General features: G+C 38.3%; 1 protein-coding gene across 2 annotated transcripts in view; it reads left to right on the top strand.

Annotated features, from left to right (window-relative positions):
• THSD4 (thrombospondin type 1 domain containing 4) overlaps positions 1–19,867 on the top strand; it is a 644,254-nt gene that overhangs the window by 378,620 nt on the left and 245,767 nt on the right. Inside the window, exon 1 of one of the 2 annotated variants that reach the window (XM_008164064.4) lies at positions 7,288–7,486. The exons of the other annotated variant lie outside the window; for it this stretch is intronic. Within the exon in view, the coding sequence (XP_008162286.1) occupies positions 7,415–7,486 (72 nt within the window). The 5' untranslated portion in view covers positions 7,288–7,414. Of the gene's footprint in view, positions 1–7,287; positions 7,487–19,867 lie in introns of those variants that run through there. 2 annotated transcript variants of the gene reach the window in all.

Below are 19,867 nucleotides of genomic sequence, written 5' to 3'. Positions count from 1 at the left end.
GGGTTACTTTGGATTTACACTGGAGTAACTAAGGCCCATATCTCACAAACACTTTATGCATGTGAGTTCTCCTATTTAAATCAGTAGAACTAGTCATGTATGTAAAGTTAAGCATGTACATACATCTTTGCAAGATGGTGGCCTTCGACATTAATTTGACCTTTAGTGTTTGTTTGTTTTTTATAATTTTCTCATTATCTTAGTACTGTGCACTAATAAAGTTCAGTGATGCCATCTAACAATAGAGGGTTTGGTCAAATGATAACACCTTTAATATAATATTAACAATGTTAAAATAAGCCACAATTTTCTAGAACACCTGTTTGAAATGTTTCAGCTTTCAGTATCATTAGTGTAGTTCGGTGCATGTGTGTGGGATCATTATACCACAGGAGTCTTTTTGGTAAGGTAAGATATTTAAGGAAAGTTTTCAGTGATCCTGTCTAGTTCTTGGAGGGTAAGACTGTAAAATGCATAGCAGCATAGTCAGCTGAGGTGGATAAAATATAAAAAATATGGTGAAGTAATATGTTGTTAGGAATGCACTTATAAAAGGTAATGGAGGTAAATGAAAGGGCTCTACAAAGCCTATCGCTACAGAATTTGATCTTTTCTACCACAGTCTTTACACTCCATTTCAAAATGACTGATTTTTAAAAAGTATTTTACTCTAATAAGATTGAGCTTCCTAAAATGGAATGTAAAAGCAAAACTAACCTTGAAAAAGTAGTGAATATTCAGGGCCACAAAGCAAACAAGATGCCCTAGCATAACGGCTTCTCTACTGATTTTTATCAAGAATTTAAGGACTTGCTTTCCTCTTCTTTAGCAGACACTCTTAAAGAAGTCTGTTTCTTGAGTTTTCTCCCAGTCACCATGTTATCTGTGTCTATCTCAATCATTAACAAAAAAAAAGTGGGGTGGGAGGAGAGAAATGCACAGGAGTTTCTGTAGGTGAATATCCTTGCTTAAATGGATAATAAAATTATGCACAAAATGTCAGCATCTGGATTGGAGGAAATTCTGCCTACCAACTTCAGTTTAGATAAAATGGCTTTACTAAAAATTTAATTAGATGGATATGGAATACAATTCACTCTGTCCATTCATAAAAACTCCATCCCTGATAAGTATATTGTTAGACACTGGGAAAAAAAAGTGACTGGGTGAAGTGGCTGTATCACTTTGTGGTGACAACAGCAAAAAACTGTTCTTAATTTTTGTGGTCATCACCATTTTACCCACCACACATCTAGAAAAGGAAATATGCTTCTGTGCATGCAGTATTAATTTACCATAATAATGAAAGTTGCTCTGTGCAGACAGACACTCTCTGCCCACACGGAACCCTGTTAACTTCAATGGGCTCCATGCCGGAACAAAGGTAAATCCGCATACAACAGCTTGCAGAATTGAGGCCTCAGTTTGTAACCTATGGACCAGCGGGCATATTGTAACATTTAAACACCAATATTTATTTCATATGAAGTTTTTATTTTGAGTAACCAGTCCCCTGCAGTTGTAAGGCTCAGAAGAAGAGCTCTCCTGTGTAAAAATTCTATTAGAAATAATTGTGTGAACATTTGCTCAGTAGCATTTCCTCCTGTGGTATGTTTAGGTCTTTATGAAAACAGTGAAGGACAAGTTGGCTCTCTGACAGCATTTTGGTGGAAACGTATTCTAAGTCTCATTTGACCTGACATTTGTAATTCAGACACATTGCCATGGGCAATTAACACACACACAAGTACTTGTGAGGACAGATCTTTACTGAGATGTCAGTTTGGTGGTGCATTTGGTAAGCCTGTGATTATTTAGCTTAGAGACAATAAAATGGTGACTTGACCCATCCCTTCCCCCATGTAGCTTCTGATTAAAAGTGCTGTGTTCATGAGATTAAGAGATTTAGAAAGTGCTGAAATGATTTTTACCATAAGCATCATTATTCCTCCCAAAGAATTACATGGTCTAGTTTTCAGAAGTGATGGACTAGGCTGCTACCTCTTGCTGCAGCAACACTAATATTGTCTGGTACCCCTTTTGCAGCTCACTTCCAGCTGTGGAGAGGACCCAGAGGGAGGTAATAGAAGGCCAAGCTGTATTACTTCCAACCTAAATTTCCAGGGACTTGTAAAGTATAGTTCTGCAGAGAGCTGCACCCACCTCTGACCTTGCATCCAGAATTTGCAGAGACTCGTGCCCAGAATACTCATGGAGGGGCATTTCTGCAAGGTCATCATCTTCTCCTCTCCTCAATTGCTAGAGAGTTAACTCTGTGCATGAATTTCCAGGGGATGATCTGGACCAACATATTTGAACTGCTGAAGAATTTCATTTCCACTTGATTTGAGTAGACAGATGATTTTTTTTCTCCTATACTCTACTTTTACTCAGTAGAAGCTTTTAGCTGAGGATTAATGCTCTTTATTATAGGAATCCTCTAGGCTCCCTATATGTGCTCCAAGACTCTAACAGGTCTGCTTCCAGCTGAAGAAGTTGGATGCAGATATGTCTGAAATTGGTTAATGCTACTTTCTGGAAGGTAATCATATGAGAGACTCAAGTAAATCCTTCATCCCCTGGAGCTGAGTATGTTGCTTCCCTGTTATTCCCAGCTCTGCTTGGCCTAGATGATTAGGTACCCAAACCCAGATCCCTTGCTTGGCAGTCTATTTGGATACCATTTACACTATTAGTTGGTTTGTGGATGAACAATGTTTAATAATCTGACCCTGATTTATTTGAGAAAAGCATTTGCGACTTATCCAAGCCCCATAAAAATCAGTAGACTCTCCTGTTGACTGTAAAGGGCTAAGTATTTTTTAAACCCTACAAATACTATTAAATAAAATAACAAATGTGTTTTTAAATTCAGGGTTTTTAAAAATTATTTTAGCATTTATCTGTGGGTTAGGATAGAATTACCTAGTAATCCAGGCTGCCTACAGATGCTGCCCCAACACCTGATTTACCCACAGATAGGGCTGTTGAAATTGTGGACATTTTCACTATTTCTTTTGTATTTCTTTAAATGGGATATTTGTAAAAGATTCATGAGAATGTGAATTTGTAACATTTTTTTACTGCAAAATCACTTAAGCTTGAAAATTTGCTCATTTTCAAGTGAACTTCCACTACTGTTGAGTGGATAATTAGCAAATTTTTCACAAAAATTAGGCAATTTTAGATTTTTCTTACCAAAATGAGAACTCACACTTTGAGTATTTTCAATTTCATCCTTAAAATTTTGTTCCAGCTGTTAAAATCATCTGCTGGGCTACATTCTCTGCAACAGAGGAAATGAAAGTTCTATTAATAGGAAGACAGGATATGCTGGGAGTTGCTCCATGCAAGAACTTTGGTTTTTAGAACTGGTTGTTGCATTTTTGATAAAATATATTTTTGTCGAGATATGCTGCTTCATCAAAGCTGAAATGTTTTACAGCTGGGAAGATTTCTGAGGTCCAAAGCTCTTTGGTAATTTCTGACGAGGAAGGGAGAGAAACCCAAATTGAAAAACTGACCTTTTAGATCTGAAAATCGACATTTCAACACATTTCTCAAGATCATTTGAAAAGTTCTATATCCATTCTAAATTGGAATGAAAAAAAAGTCAAAACCTCAAAAGTTGTCCCAAAACAGAATTGTCGGTCTCTGGCCAGCTCTACTCATAGTATTTGCCTTACACTGCACAGAAACACTTCTACTCCCAGAGCATGGCATCTCCTCAAGGCCTTAGATTTAGATTCTGTCATCAATTGCACATGTGATCGCTGAACTGACCATTAGAAATTAGCCAGTTAATTCCCTGTTGTTAATAATGGTTTGGGAACTAGGTCAGTGAACTGACTATCTGTCTAACTAACTAACTTTTGGCCAAATATGAAATTACACAACTACTAAGTGTGGTATGTAATCTATCATTTAAATCACCTTCCTTACCAGATGACTGGAGGATAGCTAATGTGATGCCAATTTTTAAAAAAGGCTCCAGAGGAGATCCCGGCAATTAAAGACTAGTAAGCCTAACTTCAGTACCAGGCAAATTGGTTGAAACTGTAAAAAAGAACAGAATTATCAGACACATAGATGTGATTTGTTGTAGCAGAGTCAACATAGCTTTTGTAAAGGGAAATCATGCCTCACCAATCTATTAGAATTCTTTGAGTGGGTCAACAAACGTGGACAAGGGTGATCCAGTGGATATAGTGTACTTAGACTTTCAGAAAGCCTTAGACACCAAAGGCTGTTAAGGAAATTATGAGTCATGGGATAAGAGGGGAAGGTCCTTTCATGGATCAGTAACTGGTTAAAAGATAGGAAACAAAGGATAGGAATAAATGGTCAGTTTTCAGAATGGAGAGAGGTAAATAGAAGTGTCCCCCCAGGGATCTGTATTAGCACCAGTGCTATTCAACATATTCATAAATGATCTGGTAAAAAGGGGGTAAACAGTGAGGTGGCAAAATTTGCAGAATTACTAAAGATAATTAAGTTCAAAGCAGACTGCAAGGAATTACAAAGGGATCTCACAACACTGGGTGATGGGACAACAAAATGGCAGATTAAATTCAATGTTGATGAAAGAAAAATAATGCACATGAGAAAACATAATCCCAACTATACATACAAAATGATGGGGTCTAAATTAGCTGTTACCACTCTAGAAAGAGATCTTGGGGTCATTGTGGATAGTTCTCTGAAAACATCTGCTCAATGTGCAAAGGCAGTCAAAAAGGCTATCAGAACATTCGGAACCATTAGGAAAGGGATAGATAATAAGACAGAAAATATCATAATGCCTCAATACAAATCCTTGGTATGCCCGCATCTTAAATATTGTGTGCAGATCTGGACACCCCATCTCAAAAAAGATATATTAGAACTGGAAAAGTTACAGAGAAGGGAAACAAAAAATGACTGAGGGGTATGGAACAGCTTCTGTATGAGGAGAGATTAAGTAGACTGGGACTTTTCAGCTTGGAAAAATGTTGCCTAAGAGCGGACATGGTAGAGGTCTATAAAATCTTGACTGGTGTGGAGAAAGTGAATAAGAAAATGTTATTTACTCCTTCACACAGCATAATAACTAGAGGTCACTCAATGAAATAAATAGGCAGCAGGTTTGAAACAAACCAAAGGAAGTACTTTTTCACAGAACACACGGTCAACCTGTGGAACTCTTTGCTGGGGGATGTTGTGAAGGCCAAAACTATAACTGGATGATCGGGGATGCAACCCCACGCTCTGAGTGTCCCTAGCCTCTGATTGCCAGAAGCTGGGAGTGGATGACAGGGGATGGATCACTAGGTGATTGCCTGTTCTATTCATTCCCTCTGAAGCACCTGGCATTGCCCACTATCAGAAGACAGGATAGTCGGGTAGATGGATCATTGATATGACCCAGTATGGCTGTTAGGTTCTTACGAAAATTCTGCTGCCTTTATTTCATAAAAATCCCCATTGAGTTCAGTGGCAGTTTTGCTCAGTAGAGTTAAGCACAATCTTTACCAGTAAGAAGAAAACCAGTATTCTGTTATCTTTTAGCAGTCGACTGTATTTATTTATTTACAATTCTTCAAGCTTCATTTTACATAAATATACTTGGCTGTTACTTGGGCACCAGTCTGAAAACTAAAGCAAGGAAGCCAGATACGCAGACCTTTCCTTTTTAGGGTAGAGAGAGGAAAGGATTGTCGTGGAGTTAAATGTCAAACAAAATACTGTAAATAAATTAAAAAAAGAGAGTGAGAGACTGGATGAAGCAAACCAAGGTACATAACAGATACTGGATCAAATGCAAAGTTACAGTATTTAAACCCCAAGGATTCAAAAATCATGAGTCAAGCCCCCATAAATCATAAAATCAGCATAAAAATCATGAGATTTTTAAAAAGAATAAATTTGGGGTTGTTTTTTCTTTACCTTCTGGATTTTGATACCTTAGGTTACACTCAGAACATGTTTTTGAACTTTTATTTGCTACCATGAGGGGTAGAAACACATTTTTAAATTAAAGCTCAAATTCTCAGGTAAACACTTGACTTCAGGAGTTGGGGCTTTAAGGAAAACACCAAATCTGACATGACTTGTATTGCCAGCTCTCAAGATTTTATCACTAATTAGAAGAAAGTAAAATGAGAAAGGGAAGAAGAGGAATTTTAGGGCTGATATAGAGGTCCCATAAAGTCTGAAATGTTACAAAATTGTTCTGTTCTGCTGTTGAGTGTGATGCATTTAGTCCATATGACTTCAGAACAGTATTTTCATGTTTCATAAATATTTTGTATTAGTTTCTTGACGACAGCAGAAAAGAGCATCCTACAGAGAACTGCAGGAATGTTAAACAAAAGGAACCACTTCATCCTTTATGGCTCGTCTTGTGCATCATTGCTAGTTTCTGAGACATATAGCTGTCTATTTGGCAGATTGAATACTAAAGTTATGTTCCATATTTGTATATTGTTTTACTATTTGCTTGAAAATATGTCATGATCACCAACTAAAAACAAAGCAAACAAAAAGCTTTTCCTTATTTTTGAAACTGTAATTCTGGTCAAAGCAGTTTATCATTGTTGGGGTTTGTATCACTTTAAATCAAAATTTCTTTGGTCTGTTGTCTACATGAAAACAAGAGAGAGAGATTGTATATTGGTGATGGTGCTCAAGATTTACCATAAAGGATCCCAGTTAATCTTTCTATAGAGTCCATTCCTGCAAGCGAGGAAGCACCTTCTGAGAGGTAATGAGCACCCTCAACTCCTAGGAACTAGGCATGAGAGTTGAGGTGCTGACTCCATCCCCCTGCAGGATTGGACCATTTGTGCTCTAATGCTGTGCTGATGTAAGGCTCCTTGTAAACTGAGAGGTTATATGTAGTTTTCTGAATAGTGTTTTAGTTGATTTTTTTTGCTAGAAACTTCTTTAATAAAGGGACATGCTGCGGCTTTAAAGCAGCTCTTGCTGTCTGAGCATCAACAGGCATCTTTGCACTGCTTTAGCCTCTGTTCTCCAATCATGCCTACCTAAGTCAATAAGGCATTGACAGGCTTCCTTGTGTATTAAAGGTTACCTTTTAGCTTGTTTTATGAATCAGAGCAGATGCATAACTTGGCATTGACCATTTCTGTCCCTCCCCTTCTTTGCTTTATACAAACTGCAGCCCCCAGCTCATTGCTGTGTCGAGCCCCCTCCCCCAGCAGGGAGAAGTCATTACATGAAGAGATCAGCTTACCAGTTGTCTTCAGCGTAGTGGCTGAGAGCAAAGCTCCTGGTAGTACAGTGAGTCAGAAGGGGAGAGAGTGGTGCCCAGCAGAACTACAGGGCTGTGATACTGAGACACAAGTGCATCTGCTAGCTGTTAGTACTTGGCAGAGGGATTTCTCCTTTAGGGTAGTTCTAACTTTGGGTAATAATGTTTGTCAGCTACCTGATATTAACATTGCTCGACTTTCAAACAGCAGTGTTAGCAAGACCTGAGGGAGAGGTAAGCCTAGTATAAAGTCTTGTCAAAAATTATCGTCTTGTCAGAATTTAATTTCCTCTTCTATCTATCAGCAGGGATCGTGAGTGATTTTATGTTGTGTAAGACTAATGTGCAGTGTTACATTTTAGAATTGCATTGTCTGCTACTGTATGAAAATAGCTGTTTGCAGAATTCTCTAGTTGCTAAAATGAAACTACCTATTGAAAGCCAGCTTGTTTTTAATTGTCGCACAGAGGACACATCATGTTTTGTGGATTTTTTCTCTGCTAATATGTAGAAAAATATAATTTTGTTTTTCAACAATCTGTAGTGTTGATGATATACAACGTTAAGTTCAAGTTTTCTGCAGGAAAGATGTATGATTGAAAAAAGTTTTTACTTGGTGTTTTTCTTATGTAAAACACTGCAAGTCTCCTTGTTTGGTGTATATTTATAACTAGCCTCTGCATTCAATGTGTGTGAATTATTAGAATAATACATAAGAAATAGAAAAACTATCCCTATTTTAGAATATATATGATATCCCTAAAGAGGGATTTTGTGATATTCCTATTAATATGAGAATTCTAAGTGATGGAATGGAACAGTCATTCCTATGCATTTGAAATTGCTGCTTCATTTGCTAAATGCACTTTTCCAGGTTTTTGCTCAGATCAGCCTAGTTCTACATCAAGCCCTTATTGCATATTGAAGCAGAAAATTTAAAATAGTCATTTTCCATTTAGGAAAGAATTCAGCAAACATAATTATATAGATATGAAATATCCTTATTAATGAAATCACTGGCAAAAACATACCCACTCCTTGATACATTTGATACTCTTCTCTCCCCACTCCCTAACTAAAATGTGATGCATATTTATGAATTTTAAAAGAACAAATGGATATGCTATTCTTTGATAAGCCTTTTTTCTTTACGTATGTCAACAGTATGCATAAGAGCTAAGTGAAAACTAAATCTTCTGAAGGATGGTGATTCTGCTTTAAAGCTCTGACTTTTGTTGTTCGTGTCAGAAGATTCTAATAGCCTTATAAAGCCAGACCAATTACTTTCCCTGGTAAAAGAAAGTGGAGGTGAACTGAAAACACATCTAAGTCAAAAGCTGCTGGGTTGGCACTGGTTATTAGCTCATAGTTCTAGATAGAGAGTGCATTTTGCTTTCAGAGTGGTTTAAAAAAGGAATGGTAATATTTGTGATTCCAGAAACAAGGTCTATTTTAATGAAATCATGTGTTGGGAAATGCAGTCTTTGATCTAATTAAAAAAGTGGGGAAAAGTTTTCATCAGAGGCTCTGGGAATTTAAAAGGGTGGACGTTCAGCGCGACTAGAAGCTAATCATTGCCCTCTAGTTGTCACTGAGGTTTTAACTTTCCTGTTGATTGTTACTGAGTAAAGAAAATGATAGATGGACTCACCTTACCCAGGCGTAGGGACTTTGAAATGTGTGGTGGCTCATATGGAAAATATTTCTGTTACACTGCATGCACATGTGGTCTTCAGAGATCCATATAAACAGTAAATCTACTGCAGCAGCAGTGTTGCCTGCCAATTATCCTTGTTAGTGAGTAAAATAAAAGCAATGCTGTGTTCTTACCTGGAAATGAATTGCTGCAGTAGAAGTGCAATGTGGAATGTTTTAGAACTGTAATCCTTATGCCATATACTTAACACTGCTGTACTGTTAACTTGAGTTTTTCAGCTAATACTGCAGACTAAATATGAAAAGGGGATTGGAGGTGTATCATTGATCATATGCTTTACTACAGTAGTGAGAAGTCTGTTTTTTAAATCTAATTATATGGCTAATCATGAAAGCCATATAATAACTAAAATACACAATGTCTGATAGCAATGGAGTAATTCCTTTGTCTGTGAGTCGCCAGAGACCAATGGATAATAATGTGCATTTTTCTGCTGCAGCTGCAGAATCTTGGCTACATAAATATTATCTCTCTAGGAAATTTATTCAATTAGGATTTTTCCCTTGCTGGATAGACAAGGAAATAAAAAGAGGGAAAATAAGTGAGCAGCCATTTTAAAAAGTAGCCTGTATTATAGTTTGCTGATTTAAAGTGTTGCATTTACTTCTATGAATGTTTGTATTGCTTTATAGTTCGGGCCCTACCGAATTCAGGGTCCATTTTGGTCAATTTCACAGCCATAGGATTTTAAAAATCTGAAATTTCATGATTTCAGCAATTTAAATCTGAAATTTCTCTGTGTTGTAATTGTAGGGGTCCTGACCTAAAAGGAGTTGCGGGGGGAAAGGGTGTCACAAGGTTATTTTGTGTGGGGGGTGTTGCGGTACTGCTACTCTTACTTCTGCATTGCTGCTGGCGGCAGTGCTGCCTTCAGAGCTGGGCAGCTGGAGAGTAGCAGCTGCTGGTCGGGAGCCCAGCTCTGAAGGCAGAGTCACCGCCAGCACCAGCGCAGAAGTAAGGATGGCATGGTATGGTATTGCCATCCCTACCTCTGCACTGCAGACTACAGAGCTGGGTCCTCAGTCAGCAACCACCACTCTCTGGCCACCCAGCTCTGAAGGCATCAGCAAGTGTGACATGGTATGGTATTGATACCCTTACTTCTGCGCTGCTGCTGGTGGGGCGTGGCTTTCAGAACTGGGCGCCCGGCCAACAGCTGCTGCTCTCCGGCCACCCAGCTCTAAAGGCAGTGCAGAAGTAAGGGTGGCAATACCCCAACCCCCCTAAAATAATCTTGTGACCTTTTGGGTTAGGACCCTCAATTTGAGAAACATTGGTCTCCCCCATGAAATCTGTGTAGTATAGTATAAAAGCACACAAAAGACTAAATTTCATGGGGGGGGGGGAGGCCAGATTTCAGGGTCCATTTTTTTCATGGCTGTGAATTTGTTAGGGTCCTATTTATAGTTTTGTGTGTGTGTGTATATATTTGTTAAAGGTCTGCTCATAAAAACATCAGCTTGTGATGGTCTTTTTCTTGATGGCTTGTTCTTTCCTGCATTGTAATACATGCTCTTTGGATATTCAAGAAACATTCGAGAAAATAATGAAAATCCAACTGTTACGATTTCCTCCTTTGTGAATCTTAAAGAATTCCTGACTGTATCGGTCTGGTTATTTCATACTTGTTTTTAGTCATTGGGTTAGTGAATGACTCAACATGATGTCACTTAAACTGCATTGCACCACTTTTCCTGTCTTTTTAGCTGATATTTTAGTATCAAGATTTTTTTTTTTATCCAGTAGGGGAATGTGGCAATGTAACCTTGCAACTTGCTTATTGCTCACGCTAGCCCAGTATCAGAACCCTTTTTGATACTGTTTGCGAGGAAATTGAAACTCTCTTCACCCATAGCTGGATGCTCAAAATGTTACCTTCTTCCTGACTCAGTTTCTCTGCAGGTCAGAGTACAGTTTCCTTCTCTACTGGGTGTCCAGGAGCAGTTGTCCCCACCAACAGACTGTACAATTGGTTCCTGTGACTAAGAAAGAAGTAAAGTTTATTTGGCATTGGATAGAAAATAATGAGAAAACCAGAAAAAAGTGAAGCAGACTACCAGCTATCTGAATTTAACACTGCAGAAAATGCAGCGCTTCGCTCTTATTTTTAAAATGATGATTAAGCAAGATTTTTTTTGAAATGCTGTATTTTTGCAAGTCCTGTGTCATAGCTCCCAACGTCACATTCACTGAGTTCCATCCTGTCACTGAAACTTTCCTCCAGGGCCAGTGTGTCAGGGCTTAACAAGGTAGGTTGTCCTGGGAATTCTCCATGTGCAATTGGAGAGTCTCTCCTTTAGTAGTTCTGACGGACTTTGTATAGCCATATGTTAAGCCTTCATTAGCATGCTCTACATTACCTTATTCCTTGGTTCAGACATCAGCACACAATTACATCATATTTGATTAAAATCATCCATCTTTCTATTTCAAAATACTCAGACTTTTAAATGTCCCCTTTGCAGTTTGCAAGGTGCACATTTGAAGGGACTTATTTGAACTTCTATAAGGGTTAAATCTCTTCAGCTGAATACTCAAACCATGCCTCCTCTTCCATTGTGGCAGTTGCTTTTAGCATGGAACGGCCAAATTGTGCCACCTTACACTGAGACATACCCTACTCCCGGAATAGTCCTATTGATTTCTGTAGGTGTCAGTGGAGCTATGCTGACTTGCACCAGCCGAGGATCTGACCCTAAGGGAGTCAAGCTTTAAGTAGTGAAATATAAGAGCAGATTTCATACGGAAAATGAATATCTCAGAGGGTGACAGACATTAGGTTGTTCTTGGCATTTTAATCCTGACTTGTACTGAGTCTTATTTTTCAGATTTATTAGAAATTTGATAGAATTTCTCGCCCATTAAAAATCTCTGTGGTCTTCAACCTGGTTGTCTTTAATACGTTGTAATTTAATCCCTACACCCTTGTCACACAATGAGTTTCATGTTAAAGATTCCTGCACTTGCATGGAGCACCTGTGAGGTTAGTGGAGCTTGGCCTGGCATAGGGGTGCACCCAAATGGGTTCCCTAGCAGGATGGAGCCCTAAGGGTATGTCTACACAGCAGCTAGACACCCGCAGCTGGTCCATGCCAGCCCATTCGGGCTCTCTGGGCTCGGGTTGTGGGGCTGCTTCATTTCTGTGTAGACTTCCGGACTTGGGTGGGAGCCCAGGCTGTAGGACCCTGCGGGGTGGAAATATCCCAGAGCTCAGGCTCCAGCTTGAGTTCAGGTGTCTACACAGCAATGAAACAGCCCTGTGAGCCTGAATCAGCTGGCATGCACCAGCCGCGGGTTTTTCTTTGCTTGTAGACATACTCTATGTTGCTCATGACCACTGACTTCAGAAAATAAAATGTATGTGGAAATGCAAAAATCTTTACAAAGAAATTCACCCAGCCTGGGCTCCTTAGGAAATTCTTATCCAAACCCATGTGATACTAAACCAAGGTCAAATAGTAAAATATCTGGATTTTTGGTTAGTATTGTTTGCAATTAGCATTTTTAAAATTCTGTCTGCCTGACAATAAATAGATGTACATTATAGACATGGCAAAAAAATAGCTTCAAATGTAAAATAAATGTCTTCTTCATCTGTGTTTTCATCTGTATGTGAACTACTCATAAAAGTATATTTCTAGCTGATCTTTTGGTGCATTTAAATGGATGGGAACTAGCTTGTAAACTTTTTCCAAATCCTTTTCAGCTCTAGGATGATATTGTGTCCAGGCAAAAGGATTTTTTCTGCAATCACTGTAGTAATTGGATTTGTTAAAGAAGAAGAACTTCTATTCAGACAGATGGGATGTCATTTGCTTTGTACTTCCTACAGCAGTCAGTATGAAGCACAGAAAATCTAACCACATTCTTAAAAGCTAGTTTCATCAGCTATCTGTCGGAAATACAACACCTTTTATTAGTTTAATGGTTGTTAAACATCCCCTATGAGTTTAGGCATGGGGAGGGGATCAAGACAGCAATGTGAACATACAAAAATGGGAAACAGAATCTATAGTCTTTATATCCCTGCCCTCTGAAACCACAGAAGATCCAATGTGTGAACTATGGATGTTTCAGACACTTTGATTTGGCTGAGTGGAGTAAAAGTTGTTGCTAGGAGAGAGTGCTTTACACAGCATCATGTATTGCAAAACTAGGAGGAGATATGCAGGAATGCAGTTGATCCCGCCTGCATCAATTCCTTGCCCACCTCATGGAATTGCAAACCCCAGTTCCTGACTTACTATTTCCCTGGAAATGTCACAACTCTTGGAGATATAGGTCCTTGCTTTGTGGGTGGCCAACATACTTAGCAGAAAGGTTGGCTTGCTGTGGCAAACCATCATGGGTGGCCCTTAAAAATTTCCGTTCAGTTGCTTATCTGAACCATGCAAACTTTGCACTGAAAATCTTGCGAGAACAGCCTTTCTTTTAGTACTTCAGTATGTCTGTTCCCTTTTCTAACTGGAAGCAGGAAGTGCAAACATGGATAAAAATAAATAGAATATTCTTATCTTTAAAATTAGACTAATTTGTTCACACCTAAAAAAACCCTTTTTGGTTCTAATTTAGGCCAAAGATTGAGGTCCGTTCCTATTATATTGGAATGAGTTTCCCACTCCTAATTACTCTCTCCCATCCTGTGACAGAGCTGAGGTCCATGGTGCCAGCTTCTAACTGGGGTTTTGTTTCTAAAAATACATATACATTTTCAAATCTTTGCTGGGTTGCGTGGTAGGAGCCAAGTCACTTAACAGCCTTCTTTTAAAAGTATCTTCAGGTTTTGTGTTGCTTGTGTAGTAGTCTTCCTTGGCTGACAGGTCTATTTCTGAGGTCAGCCAAAGAGTATAGCTTATGCCAGCATTGTGATTCTCTTTCCATACAGTAGGGTATAAATCATGCTCTCCCTCACTGTTATGAGAAATGAACTGCTTGAGCAAGCGAAGAACCCAGTAAACAACATCAGGCCATGTTTTCCCTGGTTGACTGACATTTAGTCTATCATGGAAGAATTCCCCCCCCCCGATCTAGGATGTATGAGCAATTTTCTTAGCACGCTCAATGGAATCTTCTGGTGTCATTCTAAAAAGCCCCACACATTGTGTCAGATGCTCTATCCTTGAGATGAGACAGTGTCCTTGAGATACTCTCCAGTCATGTGCTGCTGTTGCTCTCTCTCAACTTTAACTTCAGGACTAATAGTTATCCTTTGCTATAGAAATGTATGCCAGGGTGATTTACCATCAATAAAGTTGTGATTTATATTGCTGTAGAAATAACTCCTAAAATGATTTTTTCACGTTTCATGAATTTTTCATCTCTCCCTCCCCCCCGCCCCCCGTCCTCAAGAATTTCTCATTCCTTCCCAAGCATTAACTGCTACTGGATCCTCTCCTCCTATGGCAAGTCCAGGTCTGTAATACCAGGAATATTGCAGATCTGAGTGAAGTGCACTGGTAGTGAGTTGTGAATAGCTTTTGGCCCATAAGACCTAATCCAAAGCCCATTGACTTTAATAGGCTCTGGATCAGGCCTATGTTACGTTTCTTGGTTATGCTGCAAGCATCTGAGGAACACAGATATTAGGTCATAATAGTGCATACAACTTCTGACTATAGCCTCATATTTGCAGTCCACTATAGATTAAATTCATTTAATCATTGGCAAATAAATGGTTAAGCTTGATTGGTTAGCTCATTGATTCTTAAATTTCATAGACCATTTTTCCAGAAAGTTTTTCTCTGAAAAAACCCGTTAGATCACTTACTAGATAAAGACACATGTTTAAAAAAAATTACCATGAATTTTACACATGGAAATATCATTTTGTTCAGAAACTAATAGTGCAGTAAATGCTTTTTTTTATTGTACTGTACTATTGGTTTACTTGCTTTATTTAGATTTTCTTTTATCTTTTGCTTTAAAAATAATAATCCCCTTAAAAATACATTCATCAGCATTTAGATTTAGCAATGTAATATTAATGGTTTTATTTACTCTGGCATAGCAACTTAATCTTGAATAGCAGAAAGTTTCTAAGAATGTTAAGATTGATCCAAACATGCTGAATATATAAATGGAACAATGAATGTACAAGGCAGGGTAGTTTACATTGTGATGTATTGAAAGATATTCACTTAAAAAAATGTGTGCCACTAAAGCAAAATAATTACTTTTAAATCATACAGTTGTTATACAAATAGTTCTTTCTTCTAAAGATCATTTCTCTGGTTTTCCTATCTCTTTATGGAAATGTTATAAGGATCTGATTTTCAAATGCTCTGATGTATAATGAGGCATAGGAATGTTTAAAGTTCTTGTAAACTCCTGGCTGTTGCCTGTGTGAGATAATATCTCTTTTTATTAGCTCCCTACTTTAATATTTAGGTTTATCTCTATTACTTACAGCAGCATTTTGTACGTTCTCTCTCTTTGCACCTATGGTGTACAAATTTTGAGAGACATAAGGAGATTGGTGTATTAACGGAATTATCCAGCCTCTTCCCACTAGAACTCTTCCAAAAATAAGAACTGGCACATAAAAAAAGCTGCTATAACTAAACACACACCCTGCTGTTAATGTCAAGACTGTAATTTTACTACAAGCTTTCCTGCAGGTACAGTGATATGGATGTATTACTAGCAACGCTCACTGGGCTGTCGATCAGAGTCCATAGTTCAGGTAATTAAGTAGTGATCAGGAACTTAAAGCACATTATCTTTGTGTGGTTGAAATACAGTGGGCAGGAGACAGACTGAAATACATAAGCTGTATTCTCAACACTGCTGGATATCTGTAGCTTTCTCGATTATGCCTTCCATGTGACTCACTGATCATTGCTGCTAAAAGGACAGCACCAGCAACCGAATGTCATCCTCCGATGTGTTTTAAGACCCTTATTTATCAACATAGCAATTATATCATTGACAGCAGCTACCTTGCTTCTCTTTAAAGACTCTTTTTAAATGAGACACATGAAAGTGGAGCAAGCGAGAGAGAGAGAGAGCATTCAAGTAAAAGATCTATCTGTTTCTGTCTGCCTGAAGATATTGATCTGTTTCTTCATAGGTGCCAAAGAATCGTTTTACCTGGGAGAAAAGCCTGAGTGTGAATAAGAAGGAAGGATATGTCGGGAGGGCAAAGGTTCTTGAAGAGTTCTCTCTGATCTTCCCCCTCCTCCCCAGAGAGGTGGTGGAGATTCTGAGTGAATCTTCACCATTGAAACCGCAAAGCCGCCATTTTGGGAGATACAGTAGGCTAAGGACAGTTTTGAATGAATTTTCTCCTGCCCTGCAATTTTGTTTTGTATTTTTTTTTTAAAAAAATGGTTTTTTGTTTAATTTTTCATTAGTTTCCCCCCAAAATGTTAGGTTTTCATCAAAAAACTCCAAAGTTTTTAGTTTTATACTTTAAATCAAAATGATTTTAATTCTTTTTAGACAAAAACTCAAATATTTTCATTAACATTTTTGGTTAACAATGTTATTTTCAACAAAAACCCATTTTTTATTTTAAAAAATGGTTGAAAAATGTCTTCCCAACTCTATTGCTTAACTAGTCACAAATAAGGGAAATATGGCAGTAAAAATCTTTGATATTTGATGTTTCAGTGTATGATTGTTTCCTTTCTCTTTGGAAATTAAAATGATGAAAACAATGGTAAAAACATGTGGGAATGCTACATTTTAATATCAAACAGTCAACAGCTTTACCAGAGGAATTTACCCCCACTAAAGGAAGATTTCTTGTTTCTCTCTCCTAGTTTAGTATTTTGTTATTATGTTCCTTAGCTTTACTTAAGCTGTTTTTGATAGTTTTATTGCTGATGAACTCAAGTAGTCTCTTAAAGGTGGGGTATTGGGACAAGGCAGCATTGACCACTTCTGTTGTATTGGATTATATTGATGATGTTGTTTATATTAAACAATGTACTGTACTTGAATCAGGTCTGGAAACCAGTAATAAAATGTAATTGTTAGAGAGAAAATAGACGGAGATTCCTGTAAGATAAGCATTTAGTGGGTGGGAAACATAACATCTGTACATAAGTAAAACACTTCAAACAGATGTGCTGAGCTGTTGCTTGTAGGTGCTTGAAAACTGAGATTTATTTTAGTTCTCCAATGAGCAGGTGATAGTGAAGTATTCTAGCCAGAGGCGCCAAGTGCTCTGATGAGGGCTCTGAACCCATATCCTCTAGAAAAGCATAAGGACACAGAATGGCTATGTTAACTGCATTTATTGTTTCCTTGTTAACCAGGAAACTGTCTGAGGTTATCTAGTAGAGTTACATGTTCTCTCCAATCTATTGAACTAAAAGTGACTTTAAGTGTCTGTTTAGGTGTCTAGATACTGAATAGCTGGTTTCCTCTGGGGCATCTTCAGCCGGGCACCCAGGCCATTCTCTAACATTTTCAGGGTAGGTGTTCAGTGCTGCCTAATGTAACAGGTAGCCAAGGTCAAATGCATCACAAGTGCTTCTCTGTGTATTATACCAGGTATATCTTAATTGATGTCCATGGTTTCCAGTGGAATGGTGGCACTCAAAAGCACAATGCAGCAACCAACAAACCAATAACTAAAAATAACTGAAAGTCATAGCACTATATTTTGGTTCTTCAGCAGTTGCCTCCACTGTTATAGAATGCTGCAGGAAGAAATGGCAACTTAATGGAGAACAGTGAGCAGAAAAATGATGGAAAAGAGCTGAATTCTGGTGCCACCCAGAAAATGTCTAATAGGTCCAACTTCTGATTGCGCTGCCTAGTCCAGGATGTGACCAAAATAATTTTCTTTTCTTTTTTTTCAATTCAGCAGCAATTTGTGGTATCAAATCAGTGCCAGAATTACTAAATGCATCACTAATATTATGCTGACTTATTTTCAGTGTAAATAACAGAAATGATTAAGGTATGCAGTCATACACCCAGACAGTGGCATGATAATGATTCATATTTAACTAACATTGAGGAGTCTGCTAGGTTCTTAGCTAATGAGTTCTCTCTTTCAGCAAAAATAGAAAGGAGATTGAGGGCCTGATTCTCATTTACACAAAGTCCCCTTTACATTACTCTGGTAATATAAAGGGGCCTTAGTGTGAATGAAAGGCCTGAACTTATTGAATTCCATTCAGTTTCTTTGTGTATGCAGTCTTCCCCACTCCTAGTGTGTCCTAGACGGGGCCTCTGTCCTTTTTGATTTGTTTAAGGACCATCATTTACCCTCACCAGTGAAGTGCCATGAAAATAAAGTCAATGTCTTTGCCCAAATGCCCCAAAATATCTCACTGTAGTTGCTTCACAGCTTTCCCTGAATACACACATTTTTCTCTTGCTTTAATGATTTGGAGATATTACTTCACAGCAGATATTAATGAAAAGTGAAAAAGAAACGTCTTGTCTGTCGGCATTTGATACAGGCATACAATAATAATGTTAGAAATATTTGAAAGGTATTTGGTGCGAAAAGGATCTCTTTCCTATAGAGCCAGCACCTGGCTGCCATATGTAGGAAAAGAGAGAGAAGAGTAGAAAAATTATTGAAAATTCATGTAATACAAAAGGCTGCAGCACTCATAAACTTCTACACAGAGACAAACTACTAGAGTTAGAGAGCAACCCTGCATTTGTCTGGGTTTCAGTTACAATGAAGACTTGGAAAAACAATTAGATAGATTCGGCATGTGCAAAATGTATGGAAAGGAGAGGGATCTTCCTGGACAAGCCAGTAGATCTGGCTGCCCATGGAGGGGAGAGCATTCTAAAGGTTTCTAAGGAGTGGTTGTGCTCCATGGGATGGTTATTGTTCCTGTATCAGGTGCAGTACCTCGTGGGAGTGGTGCACCACTCACAGCTCAAGGAAGGGGAAAACTAGATGGGAAATCTGTGGGACCTGTTCATAGATTCAAAAATGCATCCCTCACAGCTGCAACTTTGCAGGACTATTTCGTAAGGAGTTTGAGTTTTGGGGTGGAGGCTTGGCAAACAGATCCAGCATAGGAATCCCTCATAGATCTCATGGTTTGAAGAACATCTTTGGATCCAGGAATGCTTACACGCATCAGTTTTGCAGTCTTTGATACATTTGTAACTTATTTAGAACTTTCCAAACTGCATGGGGCTTTAATTTCATTATGCTCAGGTGAATCTATGGCACATTTCATAGGCCACTTACCTTCTGATAAACATATGAAGTGCTTCATCTTGAGTTTCAAACATCAATCTTTATGATCATTGGAGTAGACATTGTTAAATAGAAGAGTTTTGTTAGCAGGAGATGCATCATAAAAGTTAGGGAATTAAAAGACTTATTGGGCCATTCTATATACCTTCTTGTGAATGCACAATTATTCCTTTTCTAGTGTTTTGATCAGTAACATTTTTATAGTCCCAAGTCTTCTATTAGGTTCTTCTTCCTCCTCAGTAGATCTAACTAAGCGGCCAGTGACCACCAAATGCTTGTTTCTAATTGTTGGTATTTTTTTCTTGATTCCAGTAGAGACCTTTTGAATTTTGGAGTAATATATGGTAAAGTGGCCATAGGGAAGGTTGACCAGTAACTCCAGTAGTTTAGCTAAACTCTCTAAGAGACAGAAACACAAGACATTGCTTCCTGGTACCTTGTTGTTATGAATTTGTTATTGAATCAGAGGATGATTAGGGTCAGGGCACTAGTCTTTACCATTAAATTTAGAAAGCTGGGCTGGGCACAGAGATTAATATGTCATACTTATATTGGCAAGCTAGAGCCCTGAACAGGTGGGTATCGGCAAACATAAACTGTTAGCTCTTCTGGCTGTGCTGATTAGGTTGTGCTGGTTGTGTAGTCTGGCTTCAAGATGTAGGAGGAAAGTGAGGGACGAAGAGCTTCTCAGGAACGGGATACTGCATCCTCTCAA

Source organism: Chrysemys picta, chromosome 10 (genome assembly GCF_011386835.1).
Source record: "Chrysemys picta bellii isolate R12L10 chromosome 10, ASM1138683v2, whole genome shotgun sequence".
Classification (NCBI taxonomy): Eukaryota; Metazoa; Chordata; order Testudines; family Emydidae; genus Chrysemys; species Chrysemys picta.
Note: the sequence above shows the minus strand (reverse complement) of the source record. Positions and strands in the feature narration are given on the sequence as shown.